The 23,123-nt window shown below is 35.8% G+C and overlaps 1 protein-coding gene across 3 annotated transcripts in view; it reads right to left on the bottom strand.

Annotated features, from left to right (window-relative positions):
- CDH8 (cadherin 8) overlaps positions 1 to 23,123 on the bottom strand; it is a 134,778-nt gene that overhangs the window by 12,495 nt on the left and 99,160 nt on the right. For 2 of the 3 annotated variants that reach the window (XM_086469162.1, XM_086469163.1), the window contains 2 exons: positions 20,557 to 20,678; positions 13,692 to 13,809 (listed from right to left, as the gene is read on the bottom strand). In XM_086469162.1, coding sequence (XP_086325288.1) covers positions 13,692 to 13,809; positions 20,557 to 20,678 — 240 coding nt within the window. The remainder of the gene's footprint in view (positions 1 to 13,691; positions 13,810 to 20,556; positions 20,679 to 23,123) is intronic. The other variant, XM_086469164.1, reaches the window with a different exon arrangement.

The following is a 23,123-nucleotide window of genomic DNA, read 5'->3' as shown; positions in this document are numbered from 1 at the left end:
GAATGCCATTATACATTTTTGTAAATGTCATCAAGAGTTATATTAGCTTTTTGCAATTTGAAAGACTGAAATGCTATGGTATAAGATTGCCCCTGGGCACACAGGCAGCATGATAATGACTTTTTGAAGACATTCTTGTATGCAGATTACATATAACAATAACAATTTGTTATCATCAGGCCATTAATGGCAGTAATTTATACCTCCATCTTACACCCAAAGTATACATGTAATGTCTTACTATATGCACACCTCTCAATGAAGATGTGCCTCCTATGGTGAAGAGCAAGGTTCATTTGAAATGCAGGGAACAGCAAAATGCATCCAGAGAAGAAATTTCAGTAAGTGAAAAAAACAATTACCTGTCCATAGAGTGGAATAGCTTGTATAAAGTTTTCAAATGAAACATTCCAGATACTCTTGAGAACACTTCTGCACACCATGTAAACATTACATAGAGAAAACTTGGCACAGCCAGAAGTTCCAAACTAGCATCCACAGTCACATTACTGAGGATCAAAGCAGGTCTGCAGGAACATACGAGCACATGCACTTAAATTTCAAGACTGGGACACTGCAAGACCCTAACTTTGTGTGACATGACACATAATTTGGAAAGAAGAAGGAGCCGGGGAAGATGTCAACATTTAATTCTACCTCACCGCTACAAGGTTTTAAAGGAAGTGGTTCTGCTAGACAGACTGCATTAGACCTCAATAAAGTTTTTAGCAAATACATCTTTTGGTCTTGCATGTTAGCAGAAAACAAGGACAAAATAAGAGAAAGTAGATTTGTATAAAAAAATATTTTTGTCATTTGAGAACAGAAAATAGGAGTACAAAGACAGAAGTTGTAATGTTGTGGGACAGATAAAGTTGTTCTAGAAGGAGACATGTGGTGTAGAATCAAGTCTAAACTACATTTCCCTGTATTTAGTTTTCCAGCTTGTACCAAAGATACAACAATGCTTTAGCTACAGCTGTCATTAGACTGGGCTCCACCATTTCCTTCCCTGAGCTGCAGAATAACTTCCACATGTTTTCCAAGTGGGAGTTTTCAAAGAACCCAAAGAGACACTGTAATGCACTCTTGAAAATCTCAGTCTTTACCAATCTATAGGGAGCTGCTAATAGAGGCCATTAATGTCATATGTGAGTATCAGATGAATGTTTTAAAAGAACATCTGCAGTGCACGTATGGCACAATGTCAGGCACAGTGATTAAATGACTTGTCCAAAATCATACAGGAAACCTGTAACTGAGCTACACAAAACTATTCTGAACTCCAGAACAGTTCCTTAAAAAAAAATCACTCCTTTAGAGTGCTCTTAGACCACAAGGGCTTAATCTTTATTGGGGGGAACACTATATAATTTAGAGAAGGGTCATACATAATGGATGAAAATGTTATAGAAAGTGACATGACAGAGTTAAGCAAGGTTAGGTAGCGACAAGTTCAAAAAGGCTACATGAAATATTTTTATCTTATTTCTTATTATTTCCTATAACCTAGATTTTAGCTTAGACTGAGTGAAAGTTTCCTAACAAAACACAAACAAACCCAAAAAGTTCTATGTGTTTTTATGAAAGCAATGTGAAACTGTTACATCATTTATTACATTCTAAAAATTTCTCCTCCAAAAAAAGAGAAAAGTCAGTGTTCATGTTCAAGACAGTCCAACAATTTATAGAATACTGCAGAGTACTTTCATCAACATTTAGTGATTATTATTGATGCTCCTTCTAAATTTTATGGCTTCATACCTAACTCTATTCAAAACTCCACAGAAAAGACTGCATTGCTGACTTATCTCTTATTACAGAAACATATGTATGAAAAAACTATACTGTACTATAGCGTTACAGTTACTGCTCAAGAATATACAAAGCCCTTAGCCTATAGTAAAAGTGAAGTTTACTTACTTGACCCCACAATTAGCTTAGGCCAAGCTGGGGTGATCCACCTTTGCTACCTCAATACGGGCAGACAGCTACCGCTGCTTAGCTGATTCTCAGTAATCTGACTGTGCATCCATCCATGTTACCTTCAAAGGACCCCACTAGCTCTCCCTCTTCAACACCATCAAGCAGACATCTGGTCCTTTTCTTGAAGTTCTTCTATTTATCTCTCCCTAACAAGCTGGCTTATTATCTCACTTCAAACAGTGGCCCATCTTCACTCCCTCTGTAATCAGCACTGATTACCAAGTCTGCACATCCTATCATTTTAGGATATGCAAGCTCTCTCCCCAGACTAGACAGGTCAACTTACACATTTCATTTATTTTCTGCATTTGGCTCAGTATGTAAGGTCCCTGCATTCAGTAAAATCATGTACTCTACCTCTGTTCTGGCCTCTGAATGGATTGCCTTCTAGGCATATTTATTATATAAATATTACATACTAATAATTACATAAATATATCACTAATTACTGGATGCTTGCCAAACAGAATACATTCTAATTAGATAGAATTAAATGAAGACCAACAAACTGACTCATTTTACAACCAGGCCATCCATACAAATTACAAAATGAAAAGTTAATGGGAAAATATCGTAAGTGGTACAAAAAAACCCAAATCAACAGAATAAAAGCTTTGTCCCCCTTACTCTTTAAAGCTTGATATGAGAAGCTCTGGTCAAAATGATTAAAAATTTCAGATTTCCTTCAGCTCATCACTGCTATATTGCCAGAGAAATATAGCCCATTCTTGAACAGTCATCTCCTTAAAAGTAGTAAGGAGGAGATGAGAGGGTATGGAATAAATGTGACCACACCAGACAGGTTCGGGAGAATGTACAGACATAGAGTTCACACAATAATCAATGTAATGGTCACCTCATAGGAAGAATGACTGTGATTCCAATAATAATTACTTCCTTCCTGTATACCACTAGTGTAATTGGTTCAAAACAACATGCAAATCGGAACATGGTTCTTGTCTTTTTAATTGACGTTACAGTGCTGGTTGCAAAATGGTTTCTTGGACAAGCCTTGAGGCTAAGTGTGAAAAACTAATATAGTCTATTTTAATGGAGGAACCATGTGCAAATAGTCTATATACTCTGTATCTGTTACAATAACAAAAGGAGATTGTTACTAATCAAAGGGAAATTTAATTGCTAATATGTGATGATTCCTACTTATATTGTTTTCATTTCTAGCCTGTTTAGATTCTTCCTCTAATAGAAGAGTGCTGTGGTTCTTTCAATCTTTACTACAACTGAAACTTTAAAATAGGACTCCAATCTAGTTTCTCATTAACTGACAAAAGAAAAATACGTTAGACCAACTAATAAATTGATTGCTATTTCCCATCAACAGCCTGTATTTACAACACGGTAAAACAAAGAAACATTCCATGACAGCAACCAATACGTTTACAAGGTGCAAAAAAAGGAAGAAAAACGGTCTAGTGCCATAATTACCGATTAGGTACTTAGAGAGAAAATCCAAATATTCGAAACAAAACCAAACCTAACAATAAGGTGAAAACAGATGGGGACTTCTCAAGATGCAGATGTCTCAGTCAGGTATTATATTGAGGTGGTGAAGGGGTAGAGGCCCTACCAGAATATTGAGCTCTAGGACATCATTCCTCCTACTTACTGAATTAAACCCATTTACAAATCAAACATAGTCAGTGCATTGTCCATGAACCCTTCCACTACAGGAATTGTTTCTTGAAGAAAACCTGGAGGAATAAAATCCACCTGTGAAATCAGAAGTGGTACTTTAGCAGAAATCTCTTAACATATTTTCAGAAGATAGTTAATTAAAAATCTGGAAACTTATCTCCAAACATTCTATATTCACTTACTTATAAATACTATGAAATACTTTTAAAGTCCTAGAATATAATTATCATGGGTGCTGTTAGCTTTCAAGGAGTTCTGTTTTTAAAGCACCTGGAGAACCTTTGAAAATCAAAGGGCTACTGGAGAAATTTTTCATTGGAAGACAAATTCCAGAGAGATGGTGCTGCGGATCCTACTGTTGTCCTGACAGCACTTAGTAGAGAAGTTTTGTATTCACTAAGAACAACACCCTTCTGTCTGCTAAGCTGTTCAGTTTGAGACCCTGATTTAATGTTTATTTTCCCCATTGTGTCTGAAATTGTCACACTGAAGATTCAATTTGTTCTTAACTCTGTTATTTCTTTCATCCATGTTCCATATTGTTACTAAAATAGATTTATTTTATGCTAATTTGTTGACTAAATTATTTTCCTCTTCTATTTTGTTTTCATAACCTGTTATCCCTTACTTAGTCATTTAAAATCATGGCAGTGCTGCTCAGTTTCCCTTAGTTTTATTAGGAAATTAAAGAAATAAGTTGGAAAAAGAGAAGTATGTTACACTATCTGAGCATGATGAAACTCCTACAGCAGGAAAATTCACAGCTGTCCAATCCGTCTCCTCATCGTGAGTAAGCACTGTCATACATATGGTGCACAACACTGACCCTCAGATCTTTTCCACTCAGATTGCATCTGGTTCTTAATTAGTTTGATTTAAAAAATGAAACATAATTGATGCCTTGGCAACATTATGTTGCCAGCAGCACAAATAATGAATTAAGAACGAGTGAAGTGAAAGTCTCTTTGGTCATGTATGCATAATGGCATGCTGCGTATATACAGTATTATCCTGTATTTCATCACTCACATTTTGTTTTGGGCTGGGTCATGTTTACATAAATGTCCTGAAATAGCTATGTAATTGTGACTGATTCATATGATAATAAAAAAGGCGCTCTCTGAAAGGATGTGATGCTGTGGAAATTAGTCTCATTTTCCAGTGTGCATATACAACCCTTCTACGGTTGTCTGAAAGTTTGTATTTGTGACGCTTGGAAAGAACTTGTCATCACAGAGCTAAACTAAAACAGGACTGAAAAGTTAAACAGTTTTTGGAACAGAAGCGTTCCCAGAGAAACTTTGCCAGCTACAAAACTATAAAAAGTACAGATGTACTGGGGAACACAGCAGAGCTGAAGAAGAGCCTAAAGATGCCTAAAAGAGGACAATCAGCTTACCAGATGGCCCCCTCCTTGCTGGTTCACTCATCAGGTTGGCCTGTCCAGTCGAATGAAGACTTGATGAATCACATCTGGCTTAGGACGGAGGAGAGAGGGAAGCTCTCTGGAGCCCTGCATCCTGAATACAGGAGAGGAGTGAACAAGGTTTCAGATGGACAGAATAGACAGAATGGTCAAAGTGTGGAGGAGCTTGGTAGCTGAGTCAGCCTTTGAAGAGCTGATTCTATTTTTCTGACATTCAGTTTCAGCTAAAGCAGCTATGTGCACCAAGAACGACTCAACTCTTTAGCCTATCGAAGTGGTGAAAAGCACATAACCATTGTAAGAAGGTGTAAATCATCCAGACAGGGCTAAAAAGTATGTTTGCAGAGGAACTGCACTTAGTCTTGACTTGTTCTGTAATGCTAATTAGAAGGGAGCCCAGAAAGAGCAGTGATCTGCATGCAAGAAGAAAGATGGGAAAGACAGCAGAAGCAGGTGTCAGTGAAGGAAGTGGCACAAAGGATCAGAGTGGAAAAATGATGGTTTCCCATCTACACTAACGTAATCTTCATTTCAGAAAATAACATCACATCCTTCTATGCCAGGGATGTTGTTTCAAATACCGCTCATTTGATACTCAACGTCAGGGAAAAACAGAACATCAGGGAATAACAGAACATAGTCAATAGTGATGACAGTAAAGAAAGAAGCAGGAAAGGAAGTAGAAAGCTATCAGGTATGAAAGAAATACACTGAGAATATTTTCACCGACATTCTCAGACCAGATGGGACTAACACTACTGTACCATGGAAAAGTGTAATCTTGCTAGGACCACAAAACGGTATAGTAGAAAGGAGTTGAACATATTACTTCAACTGGAATGTGAGATCATACAATGGAAATGGAAATGCATTCAGTGCCTGGCAAGACAGAACGTCTGGGCATTACTGGAATGTATTGGGGTCTCTTGATCATATCATTCGCTTGAAACGCTACCAGTCTTCCAGAACTGAGAACAGTCTAAAGATACATAGTACTGATTTCCACCTCACGTTGCTTATCACTTCATCCCTAGCAGCAAGGACTAATCTTTTTGAGTCTTTAGACACAGTCTATTATTTCACAGGATGACATTACAACTTAGAATTCTGTCAGATATGTAAATAAGAAAATTGATTACTTTTCCTACAAAGAATGATCTAACATAGTTTGTGATCCAAAGCAGTCTCAACCAGGTCAATTGTCTAAGAACTAAGGATGAAGGAACCTGAGTATAATAAATAAGGAACTGCACTTCCTCTATTATAAAATCAAATTATTTCAGGGACTTGGCACCACCTAATGCACAACCACTCACTCCAGGAAAAGTATTTGCAGTGGTCGAATACCATTTTTTGCATATTAATCAAGTGGAAGCTAGAATCTGTCCTTTTCTTTTTCAGACCATGATATCCCTGCCTGCCTGCTCCAATAGCAAGGGAGGAAAGGTAACATAGTGTTCTCTGATGACCACACGGCTAGATTGTAATTCTTATATGCTTTCTAGCACACAGACCAAGACACACTTGAGACGTCATTCTTAGAGAGGGATTCGGACCCAGAAGTGTAGTATAACTTGTACGTCATATGTAGAATAAGTTAGTTCAGGCTTGTAAATCACATGTTGTATTTACCGGAGAAAGCTAAGTCTGCATCGAAAATATAATTAAGAATTTTCAGAAATATGATTTCATGTCAGAATAGTCTAAACCAAATAGATTTAAAATGTTTTGTGGAGCTTAGCTACATCAACTATCACATGATTTGTTTTCATAAAACTTAGACCTTTCTACTTGGCAAAATATCAACATCTTCTTTATGCTTTCTTACTTTAACTTCTATAACTTACAATTTATTACATAAGCAAAAAAGAACTTATTGAACAAAATCTTTCTACCACACTAAAAGGAAATCTTGCAATAATTTTGTATTAGCAAATTCATTATTAACTACATAATTAATAAAAAAATCAATACTCTGAAGTTGTTCTGGTATCCTCAGTTTATAAAAATGTTGAACTTTGCTATTTAAACAGCTTCATTTTTAATGCCATGCTAAGAAAAAGATTGATAGTATGATATTTATAATACGTTTTTTCACACTATGAACACTCCTGGAGAAACATGATGTGTGCCTGTGCATGACAGATTCTGGTACAGAAGTGCCAGATTATAGGTTAGCTTGTGTTTGTTGGGTTTTTAATACATTGGAATAATTTATTTTTAACTCTACTACTTTCACACTGAATGCACCTTGCATTCCTTGTGATTTCTGGTGATAAAACTACGCCTATTAAGAGAGATGCTGATCAATGCTGTTTCCTAGATTATGCAGCACATGCTTTTACAATTTTAGATGTAGTCTTCTTGATTCTATTCCATACCACTAATATTGATAGACATGGTAGAAAAATATTTACTTACAGGATGCAAGACATGTCTCTGATCACATCACTTAATTTTACTTTTCAAGAAAACCACTAACAAGGATGTGATTTAGTATATTTTAGAGTTTGAAAGCCTAATTGTTGATATGGAAAAGAAATGAGGATCATAATTAAACACATTAGAAATACATAAGCATGTGCTTTCCCTTGAGAATTGCCATTGTGAAACACCCTCTGGTGCAGATGGCAGCTGAGCCACAAAGTTTCCCAAGGCTCTTGAAAAATTGCATGGAACTGCAAAAATGTATGAGGATTCACTGCTCATATCCAAGGGACCATATGGGTGATGTTATTCTAGATGTTCATTGTACATCCATCAAGAAACGATGGGTTTAATGATGTCCTCGCTAAGGCAATTTATATCTGAGGTTAGTGGGTCAACTTTGAAATTGGGAAAAGTGGAAGGAGGGCAATGAAAGAGCGGTGCCACCTCTTAGCTCTCTGAGGTATGTATTTGGAAAGAAAAGTCAATCAAAATCACAGACGGAGCTTTAGCTGGCAGCTGAGACAATGGCAAAGAAAACTTATCAAGAAATTCCAAGAGAAACTGATTCAGGGAAAGAAACTAATTTTAACACGAGAGTTACTCTTGTGGGAACAAAAAACTCACCCTCCAGGTATGCATTTGACAGATGCTGCTAAAAATATTTTCAGGAAAAAGATGTAGAAAAAATCTCAGGTTTATTACATTAAACACACAGCGACACACAAATACTTTAAAAAATTAAGTAGTGCTGATAATTTTATTTTTATAATAATTTTTATTATTCTTATTTGGGATATCCAAAAGAGAGGTTGCATGTAATAGTCTTCGGCTATTTTGAAATAGTTTAGAAATATTTGTTTATCGATGTAAAGAGGTGATGAGAAACAGAATACATTTTAGAATAAGATGTGCAATAGTATACAAAGGCATGCAAGCCAGTTAGTGACTGAAGTGATTATAACAGGCTATTTGCTTTTAAATACAAGACACATTGCCTATACTTTCAAGGCAGCACAATGAGGACGTAAGTGACAGATTAAACTTGCTAGATGGAAAGAACAAAAGAAATGGACATTGAAACATGAACATTCTTGGAACTACTATGGGTATCACAGGTATGATAGACCAAGCATGGCTGAGAATAAATATTAAGTTCATTATAGAGAACCAACATCACTGAAGTATATAAAATACCTCAATTTAAAAAGAAAAAAAACCCTTCTTTACTATGCACTCTCTAAAATCAGTTTGTCTCAAAGGCAGAGCTCAAATCACCAGATGGACATTGAATAGTTTGGGGAGAGGGGAGGCTGATTACTTATAAGGCTATTGGACTTCTGCAGGAATACAAACATGCTCTCGTCTGGCTAGGACAGACTCACAGCCCAGCCATGCTGGGAAGGCTGTTAGGAGTTCAGTCAGCCAGGACAGCTGACCTGAGTCAGCTACAGGGGTAGCCCACACCAGAATGTCATGGTCAGCATAAAGCGGGAAGGTTTGCTGAGGAGAGGGAGCTCCTGTGGAGTTCCTGCTGGGGTTCCTCCTGCTCCCCCTCTGGCTCTCCCTGCTCCTGAGGACTGCTCTCCTGTTGGTTGTGCTGGCTGCATATTCATTTGGCTGAGTATTAATTCTGTACACCTTTGTTGGTATTGCTGTTGTTTCATTAAATCTGTTTTCACTTCAACCCACGGGTCTGCTCTCCTTTTCCTGATTCCCCCTCCCTGGCTGGTGAGGGGTTGTCAGGCGATAGAGCAACGGTCACAGTATAAGTCCTAGATATAGGCTAAATGTAGACAGAATGCATGCCATTAAGATGGTTCTCTTAACCCAAAGATAAGGCCTGCCCATGTTCCAAGCAACCCTGTGATTGCTTCTACTACATAAATCCTAGTAAGAGGTAGGTAATGTCACATTTGTACAGTAGAGATGCACTGTTTCTACTGTCAGGAGAGTTATTGCATCCAAAGGCACCGTAGAACATTTGATTTGAGGTTTATTCCATTAGGTAACAGAATTTGGCATAAGAAAAATGGAATAGCAATGGAAACATCTTTTGGGAAACACTTTAAGACTCTTCACTTTATGGCAAAGATGTATTTGCTAGTTTTTGAAAGTAAAAATTGCATTGGCAGCACATCAAAATGTTTACATCTGTGAAAATGCTTTTATCACAAAATTCTGTTCTGACTTGAACAACTGAAGGAAACCATAAGAGCATTAGGAATTCAATGCTGAAAACCAGCATGGCTGTGAGCGTACTGTTTGGGATGCAGGTGATGGCCCATGTACTGGTACTAGATTTTAAGTAATGCTTTGTGAAGACCACTCACCTGAAAAAAGATGTTAACAAATGCTAATTCCACTTCCAGAGATCTCATTTCAATTTACTGATGCCATGACAGTACAAAATCCTTATCGGTGTCTAAACTCCTGTCATGTTTTTTGTCATTTATTGTGGTCCCACAGCTTTTTGGGAAGGGTTAATTCCATTCAGGTAAGGATTCTACAACACAGTGCTAGAATGTATCAACACCTGCTTAAACATCAGATATTTTCACCTAAAGTTTTTTAGGGGTTTTCTAGTTTGAAGTTTGTCAGAAGCACTACACAAAACACTTATTTTCATTTTTCCTACTTCTGCTCCTACGCAGAAGCCCAGCAAAGATATGTGAAAAGTAATTGACCAGTCAGTCAATGTAAGTTTATGCAGTCAAGGGTTTGTTATGTCATGGAGTTACAGGTTTAGTCACCAGGACTAACATAGGAAACATGACATTATTTTCATGTTGCATTAACTTCTTATATTTTTATTACATAATTTTATTATTTTTCTTGTGAAGAGATAAAGGTTGAGGCATCTGGCAATCTAAATGATCAGTGTTCCTTGCATTACACTTAGAGTAGGATTGCTTTACTTCAGATTATCAGTAGCTGCCCATTTAGCCAAGGCACAAAGTCTAAGAAAAACTATTCAATAACAGATATTTGAGCTTGGAAAAGAACAGAAAGAACAGATCAGGAGATATGAAAAATAAAGATTTCTAAGAGATGATCTAAAGACATCCAATGAGATGCATGATGACACTGAAATTTATATTTTTACATTACTTAAATCAGAAAGGCACTACAGCCTCTACAGTTTTGGGCTCTTGTCTACAGAAGGGATTGTAAATATGCAAATTTAACAGATCAAACAAATAAAGGATACTGGTATATCATTTCAAGGAACAGATTCTGCTATGATCACAGGATAATCTCTATAATACATATAATCTTAGGAGTCGTGGGGGTTTTGTGGTTTCTGATGAAGATACACCATAGTGTCACTCAGTTAAACATGTTTGGCAATAACAACGTAGCTGATCATAATAGTTGTAGTATATTTGGGCAGCACAGTTACTTACTGAAGTATCATGTGAACTTGCCTTAAGGCAATCTGGAAAGTTTAAACAATAGAATTAGCATGTAGGCAACAAACTAAATTAATTAATGGTTATTCTTATGTTCCATATAGCAAGAGAAAATTCCAAAATACATGCATCTTCTATATTCTTTAGTGTGAGGAACACAAACAGAACATCACAGCTTTCTTCCCATGGCAGATGCCACACTGCACTGTTTGCTTGCTTGTGCCACCAGATCAGGTAACCTCATTACTTCGTGAAGAAGGGAAGTAATTGCTTAATGCCACAAAGTTACCTGAAGCACAAAAGAATTCCAAAGGATAATATAATTTCACAAATGCTCTTGAGGAGGGGTACTTTTGTTTATCCCTGCACTTGAGAGAATTTTGGAGAAAATCAAGATATGAAAAAACATTTAAATAAAGAAAAAAATACTAATTCTAATAAATAAAAGATTGGGTTTCTATATTAGGTTTCCTAAGAAAATGCAGTCCCTTTACGATATCTGTAAGAGAAGAGCATTTCTTCAGCGGCCATCAAGGCACTCTCTTCTGCTTTGCAGAATCTGGCAGGGCCAGATATGGAAGGACGCTGAGGCTGATGTTACAGTCAGGAAGATGTCAAGGATTTTGCCCACCACTATGAGGAAATGTTTTTCCATTCCAAGCCTCAGTGGGCTGTGTACTGATCTTATCCTCAGAAACACAATTTCCACAAATGAGAGTTGGGTTTGTTATAGGCATTTTCTTACATTGCTTCTAATAAACCACAGGGAACTGGCTTTTGGACAACCCAGACAGTCATTAGTACACCTAAGGAGAAATTTGACTTGTAAGTTCAGGTTTGTTAAGAATACAGGAGTTTTGTTCAACAACAATAGTCACTCATGTTTATCTAGCAGATACAAGCAAGACAAAGTCATGGTCAATTTTATTGTTTAAGTGGCATAACTAAATAAAGACTCACTAAAGTTCTAAAGTTTAAATTACAAGAAACCTCACCTCAGACCAGTTATACCCTGCTTTTGGCTTTGACAGGAGTATTTGCTTCCTATGGGAGATCATGTTCTAGCATCAACCATGGACTGCATCCCTGGCGGAGCAATCTCGATAGAAAAGGTTAATACGCATAGTTGGAATGTTATTCTTGGATACCAAAAGATTAAATTGGAAAAGTCCCTTCAAGTGGATTTTTAATTTCAAGATATTTCAGTCAGTTGTTTTAAGAGGAGTTACACATTTAACTGACTCAAATGCATTAAAAACTCTGTAAAACTGAGTGGCAATGTTGTAACAAAATCTGACTTTTCTCAACCGTGTTATATAGAAAGATTCCTCACTCCCACTCAGATCAGGAGTCATTTTGCCATTGGCTGTGACTAGGAATAAAAGTGGGTCTTAAAGGGGTAACAGATTGGAAGAACAAGGCTAATTAGTGATGTGAGCTAAGTATTTAAACATGAAGAGAAATGCTAAGACCTTTTTTACTTTGTCATGCTGTCATGTCATGTGCAAAGCAAACCACCTCACACATTTAGGATGCTTAATTCAACTTGTGTTACACTACTGGTGATTATTGAAATGCATTTTGAAGAGGTATGTTTTACCTTCTCCTGTAAGTGCAGAAAACAGAGAGAGACTTATTTCCTACATGGAAGTACAAATATAAGTAGAGACACACCAAATGAATGCTATAAGAGAAAAACATATCTACTGGAAAGAAAAAGTCAGGACATATTTAAGTAGGTTTCAGAATTTAGGCTTTTATAGTATCATTTAACAAAATGGTGCCATCATTCTTCTTGGTTGGAACAGCTAGAATAGAAAGTGAAAACAGTATTTTCTCTTTATTTAACATTTCATGTATTAATTTTAGACACACACATATACCTCACACATACATCTTCCTATTAGTAACGGACTAAATAGGGATTTTCTTCATCATCATTTCAAATAACATAAGTAAGAGACTGAATTTGACTCAAATTCCTGACAGTGTAGTGTTTTATTAAAAAAAAAAAAAAGCCAAGATGGAAAAACTTTGCTGAACATTCAAGTAAGTACAAACACATAAAGAGCTATTTATAGCATTCTCGTGATCACTCCTAGCTCTTTCTCACATGACCTTCAAATATATCTCTGCGCCAAAGAAAAGGATCAGTGTAAATCTATTACTCAACAATATTAAATGGGTCTTTTTTTTCCACCACACGTGAAATTCCACTTCTATTGCACTACAAAATGACATTATGCCTGTCCAGAAGTGCTCTAAAGCATAGTGATACAAAGTGCCCTTCTGGGCTTTGCTGACCCAGCAGATTTCTGTTTCTAATAAAAGTGCCTAACTGAAATACTTTGGAACATTTACACACACAACAAACAGGCTTAAAAGGTGTTTCCTTTGGGGGATTTAGTAGATGCCTAATTTTATGCTCCCATCTATATCTAGTCAAGGCAAGATCGACATTTATTTATCAACATAGTTTCAGATTTTCATCTTACAGCGTATCTCTGGAATTTCAAATTATTAGAAATAAAACAGGCAGCAAATCCATCATTTTATTTAAGCCAGTCAGCTGTCTTCTGGATCTGAATTCAGTAATCATTTTACTTTCTTCTTATCTACTGTAAAGGTATTGGAAATAGCTTAAGAAATATAATGAAAGTACCATTAAACAGATTATCTACATTGTAATTGCATGAGGGACAAACTGGTAAAGGAACTAGTAGTCAACGAAGTAATTCAAAACTAAGCTGTTCAGATACACATAGTAGATGTCTTATATTTACCTTCATTTTTCTTGATGGTGAAATTTGGATTGTTGACCATTTCAGGAAGAAGACTGTACAGGAAATAATGCCCATTTTTAGGATCATCTTTGTCAACAGCACTGACAATTTGAATTACCTACAACAGAAAACACTCTCATTAAGCATTCACACTTCTGATAAACATGCAGTATTGAAAAAAACATTCCATTCTATCGGACACATTTGTCTACGTGCCCAATTAAAAATGTTAATTTATAATCTTGTAAGGCTTTTACAGACTTAGACTGAAAGTCTGGGAAACAGGGACTGTGTCTGGCCCATTGAAACTGTTTCCAGAACAAGGAGGCAGAGAATAAGGAGGAACAGGTACATAAGAGAGGCCAGTAAAAACTGTTGCTGATTTAGGCAAGTAGTAAATTATTATTCAGCAATAAAGAAGGAAAACTGTGTTTCAGAAACACTCGTGATGCCCATGATAGTCTTTCATTCATATAACCGTGCTTCATACTGGACCAAAATGTATAATCTATCTTTAATCATTTCTCCTTTCCCTCGCCACCATTTTTTACTTTATTTTTTTTTAAATTAACTTTTGATGTGAAGTTTTATGTGAGAAATAATGTAATCTGAAAAAAAAGAAAATATCTAAGTCTGTATTTGGATTTTTCCCTAAATTTGAATAAAATCTCAGTTATTCTTGTACTAGGAACATGGGTTTGTTCTAAAATTTCATTATTAACTAATAAATCCCACAATAATGCAGGATACTAAGTTTAGGAGAGTGTTTGGATAGGCTGAATAACTTTGAATAATTGAATAACTTTGTCTGAAGCACTTCATATGATTTATATGATCAACTACGGTATCTGCAGTGTATTTACCTCCATTTACTTCTTTTACCCCCACATTACTCAGAAAGATACTGCAGTTGATCATCTTCAAATCATACAAAGCTGCATAGGAATATGAAAGGAGGAAACATTGTAAAGTAACCAGGAGGTTTGATTTTTTTTTTTTTAATATTTGGTGGAATTACTTTTGATTCCAAATATTTTCCAGAGAAGTAGAAATAAAGACAAGTATGGACCCAGATCCCACACTCAGAGTTGAATTTCAGTGGTAGTTAGCTCATGCTAGATGAGGTTTATAAGAAACTTAATGAGAATTGTTGACCTTTGTCATGTCCATTGAATTCAATAACATTTTCGTCTTATGTAGTTATTTTTGTAATGCCTAAAGCAACTGACCAATAATTTCTTGGACAATTAAATTCAAATTAGAAATCACTACAAATTTCATTTTTAAAGAGTGAAAAATGGAAACAAGGTTTGATACTGTCCAAATTCATAGACTTATAATTTAAATTTTCAAAGCTTCACTAACAAAATGCTAATACCTAATATTTTATACTGGTTTTACTTCAAGAGAAAGGACTATCCATCTGTATACATTACATATATGATAATAGTCAATATCCATTCTTTCTTGTATGTTCTTCAAGAGTCAAAGATTAAAGTCTTACTAGATAGCCAGAAGGAGCAACATTAAAACATAAATGTTCGAGATTATGTATGTAAGAAGGTGTTTGAGCAGGTATTGATATAGGCATACATAATTCGTAAGACAACCTAGGAACCTAGGAAGGAATTTGAGACGATTAATTCCTTGCCTAATCGTATTCTGGAGAGGTCTGATTCATTATCAAAAATCTAATGGAAAATGTTTTAGATTGCTTAAATACCACATAAATAGATTGGGGTATTTTCAAATAACTGCATATGCCAAGGTGGAAACCTTGACTGATATGATTTCAAACACATGTATTAGAAGAGATGGACAAAAAAATGCCTAACATAGCTTTTGGTTAAGGAAGTAGGTCTCCAGTTTAACAGCTGCTTAATAGAGACTAGAGAGCTACGCAATGGGGAAAAATATATAAGCAAATGTTGTCTCTCCCACTGCAGAGGTGGACGCATTTATAGATGGAGAACATTTTCAGCTGTCTCTCTGCAGACATGTAACATACTAAACTATCCACATGCATCGGGCCCAGGGCTGGACTAGGTACTAGTAATTCTGCATCACAGGTAAGTGCAATTTAGAATGGAATCCCAAACAAGCATCCTTAGAGTGATATATTTTATGATTGTTCCATTTTTCAAACACTGCTAGAATGGAAAACAAGAAGAAAAATGGATAATGGCACAGTGAAATCTGGAAGGTCAACTGCACATAATAGGTGCAGTTTATCAGATATGCAATTTTACCTCTACGGGCTACATAACTGTTATTTCTTTCCAGCATTATGTAAGAAAGTTGACTGTAAAAGTTCACTTCACTGTCTCCAGGTTTTCAATTAATATACCTGAAAGCCACTAGCCAAGAGCATTAGTAATATGCGTTTTAATCTCACAGAAACTTTACAAAATAAGCTTAGAATATGATCTAAATTGGAAATTTTTAAGAAATAGGCACTGGGCATGTTCTTTGTCCTTTTTTTTCCCCCCAGGAACTATAGATACCTCTTAATGTCCTATAGAATTCTTTCTTTTATTTCTGTTCTTTCCATCCACTCCCTTCATTGTTTACCAAGTCATTCTTTCTCTGAAAATGCACCGAAAATTATATGCAAAAGACAGGCTTAGTGGAATACTACATTTGTTGTGTTATATGCACACATCAAGGAATTAAGAGTTAGTGTTCCCATAGCAACCTTATTTCTTTGTGCGTTTGCATTAAAATAAGGTCTTTAAAAAAAAAAGCATAACATATATAGAGTGATACAAAGCTGCTGTATTTTTTACTCCATAGGGGTGAGATAAGTCCAGTAATTCTCATTACCACATTTTTATTAGCATGCTGATGAGCATACTTTATTGTTCAGTGTTGTGTGATCCTGTAATGGAACACTATTGAAGTAATTCTCTAACTCTTAATTCGTGGTTCATAACATGGTAGAAAATCTTCGAGGGCTGACCTGCCTTACCTGTCACTCCTTATGTTTTTTCTTTCCTAGCAATAACTTGCATAACAAAGGTGTTTCATGTAACAAAATTGCTCAATACTAATAATAAAGAAAACAACCCATTTTTTTTACTATGCATCCATAAGCACTACAGTGAAAGTTAGTAACCTCTTGGCTGTTCAATCCTGAAATTTCTGAAATTCTTCCATGTAAAATTTCAACTTCGATGTTGTATTAAAAGTTCAGGTGTATATTTGATTCCGTATATATATTTAGTAGAAACATAGTAAATCAACATATTTTGCTTAACAGGCAGCTCTGGATTGAAATTAGAATTTAAATGATCCTTTAGGACAACTCGTTGTTATAGTCTGTAGGTCTGTATAGCATTTCTACAAAGCCACATATGCCTGAAATAGTATTTATAAAAGATTATCAGTATAATCATAATGAATGATGTAGAAGGATAAATAGCAAAACAAAGTTCTTATCAATGTATCATAACCATATGTGACTTTAATATATGACACTGTTTAAAAGTCTGTCCCTGTGGTGCAACTTGTTCACCTTAGAATGGTTCCTTATCATCAGGAAACTGTTCCCTACTTTTGTTAAAACTGTTCTTCCAACTCTGAAAAAACTTTCACATTTACATTGATGTTCATGGTTATTTCTGAATTACTTTGCAGACTCATGATACTGTAAAGCACTAGACTCATCACAATACAATTTCAACTTTGCCTCTTCAGATAGAGCTGGCCCTTTACTGCTAGAACCTGCATTTTGCCATTTGAATGAGCTTTGACTCTTCAGGGAGACAAAGATCTATCTGAAGACTTCTTCCATTAGAAAAAGCCAATTCTATTAGGAGAACTGAATAAAATGGAGACAAATTGCGAGAGACTGGAGGAACATTGTATTCTGTTTTATATTGCTCTAGTTCGAACACTGGCTTGAGTACTGATACATCATTGTCTGCACTGCGTGTGTGAAAACTTTGTAGCTTTGTTTTGAGCAAACGGCACTTCACTGGAAAAGTCTGGGCATGGACTGGGGAACAGAGAGTGAGCACTTTTCTTACGCAACGATACCGATGTTCTGTTCTAGGAGTATAGGAAAATAATGTAACTGGGCTGGAGACCAATCAACTGTTCAGCTATCACCAGCAAAACCACGAATGTTCTGGCTTTAGTAAGTGGAATTATGCAAAGAAAGGAATAATGGGGAAAGGCATGAGCTGGTTTATGGTTAGCTTAGAGGTACTGTAATGCTACGTTTGAATCTTTCCCCTGCTCCACCCCGAGCCTCAAAAGTGACAAAACCCGTTTCTGGCAACTTTCTGTGGTCTGTAAAAATGTGCAAGGACACATAAATATGTGCATAGAGAAATACATTTCCTCCTCCTCTCCTTTTCCTCTCCTACTAGCTGTAGTGCCTCTACTGTTAGAGGTAGGTTAAAGCAAAGAAAATGCATCTGGCAATGTTATACATCAACAGTTTTTAATACATTCTGTCACATCACCAGCAGCTGCACTTGCCACTTGCAATTATATCAGAACCCAAAATAGAACACTTAGAAACTGAACTGGAATAGATGGTTCAATGAATTTAGGAGTTCCAAATAAAGTTTCACAAAAGGTTCAAATGTAATCTCCGTTATGATGATTCAAATTTGATTTAAACTTAGATTTGAGTTGAACTGCAAATGTAAATACATTGGAATACCATAACACAATTACGTCTTTCCTGCTAATGTAACATTCAAGTTTAACCTCTGGAGAACTACGCAAATTAGGCTTTTGCTACTATGCAAGAGTAGTAGTGTCTTTCTTATATTACCTATTTCATAGCTGAGATGTATTTAACTTTTTGACTTCTACATCTTGACTGATTAATATGATTTGTTCCAAAATCTGAATATAGAATAATAAGCATGAGAAAAACCAATCAGGTAGTGTAGATACTAAAATCTTTACAGGAGCAGATAATTTTTGAGTGACAACTTAAATTTAGAACCTAACCTCAGCGATTATTCTGGACCGGTTACTGTTCCAATAACGTTATTTGTTTAAAACACAGAATAAATTGCGGGATCACTGCCACCTCATCCATGCTGGCAGCCAAATATTTAATAACCATCTGTAAAGTTCACACAAGGATTCATGCTCAAGAGTGACATCTGCCACCAGATCAAAAGCATAAGAGGTGACGGAAGATGAATATCATGGTATAATGAAAGTTTTCAGAAAGTGCTTAAATAAAAGCCTCTTTTACTAGCTGACTCTTAATCACCTCATTCATTGTTTTATTCGAAAATTAAATGTGAACATTTTTCATCATCTCTTAAACCACCCGAAATTTGATAGCAATACCAAGATGAATATATTCAGAAAACACTGTGCAACACAGCTTCCTGATTTCAGGGAAGATTGCTGAGTTCTGGATAAAGGTATACTCATTAGAATTTAATACATCCTAGAAAGCGTAACTACTCAGCATCTGAAATCCACCCTGAGCTAAACAGAAATCCATTCTGAGCTAGAAGAACTTAAATACCAACAAGCAGCATAACTCTCTGCCCATAAGGGCTCATTTCAGTAACCTGCTTTTCAGTGGTTAGAGAGATTTCTCATTTCTTAAATGACACATTTTTGACACCTTTTTAATAAACAAAAAGGGGTGCTAGAAGTCAAATCGTCTTCTGTAACAATCCAGTCTTGGCAGAGGTAGGTTGTCATATACTACTATATAGGTTGTCATTTAATACCACTAAAAGAAAATAATTTCTAACTGCTGTCAGGTAACCTTCTTTGGAGAATAGTGAATTTAATGCCTAACACCCACATGAGACACAGGAATAGTTGGTTTAACAAGACTAGTGTCATGCTGTCAGCTGCTGTTTATTTAAATAAAATGTCACAATCTAGAAATAAATTAGAAAGTTTAAAAACAGTGAATTGTTGTAACACACAGTGTTTCTCAAGCTGGACAAAAGTTAAATCACACTTACATTGCATTATTTTCTAAAAGTCTGTGCATTTTATTGAATATTTATCTTGTCATTTATGTGGCATATGAGATATTCTTCTCTATTACTGTACATTCATCCTTCAAAATGGATGCCTTTTAAGAAATCTGTTTCATTTTCTTTGAAAAAGGATATACAGGTTAAATCTTGCTTCCAGTGTCTTGCTATGTTTATTTCACCTCGTAGAGGGTTGTGTAAATTCCTTTGCCAACCCTTTTATTTCATTAAATCAAGAAGGAAATAATGTTATGTCTGTTTGATTTTTTTTGTGAGGTACAATAAAAACTTGAACTCTGCCTCTCCAACAGTCGATTCCTCTTTAGATACTTCAAATGCAGTTACAATTTACTTGACTTTCCATTAAGTTCTGGTTTGCCTCCTTGTTTTTTCCCAGTTGTCACAGCAAAGTAAGAACTCAATAGATAGAGATGATAACTGAGATATGTGTAAGGTGAAACTGTTTTGTTGTTTTAAGTATTTCTTCCAAATTATACCTGGGCCCAGCTGCACTGTAGTTCAACGACTGAACTGGAACTAAGGTTGGAATATACTTTTACCTATTAACATACATGAACCTATGAAGCGATGAACTCCATCAAAATGAGTGGAAACAGTGGGAGCTTAAAGACACGCAGCATTTTTTCTGGATATTGTCCCAAGATACCTACCTTTAATTTAAAACTTATACTTTAAAAAATATACATGTCCATATATAGACAGACATGCCCCAGAATATGATCATAGGTTCATCTTAAATGAATGTTAAGAGCTGTTGGCACAAACACATAGACACGTGTGTTGGGTATAAAGATAAGGTAAGAAGGCAGGGAGAAACTGCACCCTGTTCTTACACATCAAAGTACACAACATAAAAACAAGGAGATACTTACTTGTCCAGGCTTCCCATTCTCACATAAAAAGGCTTCGTGCTCCGATGCAAATTCAGGAGCATTGTCGTTTACATCAAGAACTTTGATAGCAACAGGCACCCGGGTCACTTGACTGTGGTTCCCTAAGAAAAGAAATCAAAGCATAAAAGGGAAGTATATTTAATTTAGGACTGATGCATAAATGCTTGCATAGTAACCATACTCTTCCTGTCTTCTGTCCCTGCTTAATCGGGTTTTCTTATCTGTGATGGATCATAGAGTTGGAGGATGAGATAAAGAAGGATGGCCAGCATTTTACGGTTGAAAAGAGTAAATAGATCTTTATTGCAAAGAGCATTTGTTGGAGATTAGCTCAATGAAGACCTTTCTTGGACTAAATTGGTAAGATTTTTCTTTGATGAAGTTTGTATTGTTTTATTGATAAAGTCCATTATACATGGAAAAGGGAAGGCTGTAAACAACATAGATTTATTTCTCTGTTTATCTTTGGCAGAGCACAGAGCATTTTACTCTATTAGTTGTTCTGACTGCACATCTATTATTACTTCATTGCAAATACGATTAATGTGGAACCCACATTGTGAGAAAGACAGATGGTAGATTGGCATAGGCAAAACTAGGTAGTACCTCAGACTATCACAGCACTTTGATTCATTTGCCACTGACCAAAATTATGACCTGTGAACTTCTTTCCTTCACCGAAATAAAGTCTATTTATTTATAATATAGTGCTAGTTTGCATAAAAGTGTTTATCACTGTAAAGAGTAGAACAACCTTGTTAAGCTGTAGCGAAAGAAAAGCTGACCCAACAATTTGCGTTCTACTTTGACTAGATTTCACAGTCAGTTTCTAGTGTCTTTCCTTAAATTCAGTATAGCTAATTTATTTTAAGAGACTCTTTATAAATATTTTAGATTCTTTTTCCCCAATGAGCAAAAACACGAATCCAGTTTAAACCGAGATGACCGGCTGATCTGAAGAGTTTAAAAAACTGTTCTATAGTACATGCACACCTCTGTGCATAACTCAATACTAGTTTCAAAATCCATCTCTTAGTGAGTATTACTTAACATCCAGTATTTTGTCTTATTTATATCATCAACAATTTGAAGAACTGCACACTGTGTGAATTAAACTCTGGGTCTGACTTGTAATCGAACTACACGCTTTTGCCTAAATTATTACTGCAGGAAAGAAAGCTGCTACCATAAGTCTGGGTATCAACTTCCTCACAGTTGTTGTGACAGCTTAGCAGCTCTCCAAAGCTGTCATCAGTCCATGCCCACATGGCAATACAGAACTGGCTTAGGGGAAGGCAGGACAGAAGTCCCTGTTGCCTGGTATTCAATGTACCTCTCGTAATGCATGTCTACAAAGTAGAAGTACCTCAGGCTCCACCAGTGGGCAGGTAGCAACTGGTGGCAGCTCTACAAATGCTAGAGATGATTAAAGACAGAATCGCCATATACACTGTATTTTTTGTGGCTTCCATCGAAGTTAATTGTGTTATGACCTAATCAAACCCTACCTCTTGTATCCTTTTTTTTTTTCCTTGTATGCTAAAGACAGCTATAATTTTTGAGGCCCATCTATAAATCAAAGTGTGTAAATATCCACTGCTCTGCTAACATTACTTTGAAACAGCATAAAAATACCTATTTCAAAAGACACAAACCCAGGCTATCACCAAATGTACTAGTGCTGTAAATACAGGCTTTATGTTTGCTGGATAGCCTGAAATATTAAAATTCTACCTCTATAGTGTACGGAAGATTATGAGACATCAGACTTTAAATGCTTCCCATCTCATGGAGTCAAAAGTTTTAGTTCAAAAAGAAACGTAACAGAAGAAAAAGAAATCCCCACCAAAACATTGCAAGAGTAATATTTCTGTCCATTTTACATCATATGATCTTACTTATTAACAGGTGAGGTGAACACTTATGCCATGAAATAATAATGTATTTGAAATCAAACAAAAGTTAATATGCAAATCATGAATCCCAAATATTTTAAACATATTTTTAATCTTAACTTGATAAAAATAAAGACAATGAAACTTGAGCTTATCAGAATTCTTAGCACTAGTGTCATATTTAAACACTAAAGATTTACTTTTATCTAAATTAATGAAATGATGGCAGTTCAAATTTTAAAGACATTACACAGAAATGTAATTAATTAGATAAGCTTCTAAAGAAATTATTCATGTCCCCTGTGACTGCCCCCAAAATGTTTGTCTTTCATCAGAAATACAAACATTAAATTTAAAGATATTATAATTAGAAACTTGATGAGAATTCATTTAAAAAATTAATTTACTAAACACGAGAGAGACCTCACTGGTTTGGAAATCTCCAGACAAGGGGATATCCACCGCCTATTAAAGTTCTTGTGACTATGGTGAAATTTGTTGTTGAGAGAGAGAGATGGAGAGGGAATTTTATCTACTGCTTGTGCTGCCCACCACACTGAGTACATTGCACTACTTTGTCATTGCAAAATTTCTGTGGAATTTCACTTTATGCTAAGTGTTTTCTCCACGAATAAAAATCACCCTAAAAAC

This window comes from Leptosomus discolor, chromosome 8, assembly GCF_034619465.1.
Source record: "Leptosomus discolor isolate bLepDis1 chromosome 8, bLepDis1.hap2, whole genome shotgun sequence".
Lineage (NCBI taxonomy): Eukaryota > Metazoa > Chordata > Aves > Leptosomiformes > Leptosomidae > Leptosomus > Leptosomus discolor.
Note: the sequence above shows the minus strand (reverse complement) of the source record. Positions and strands in the feature narration are given on the sequence as shown.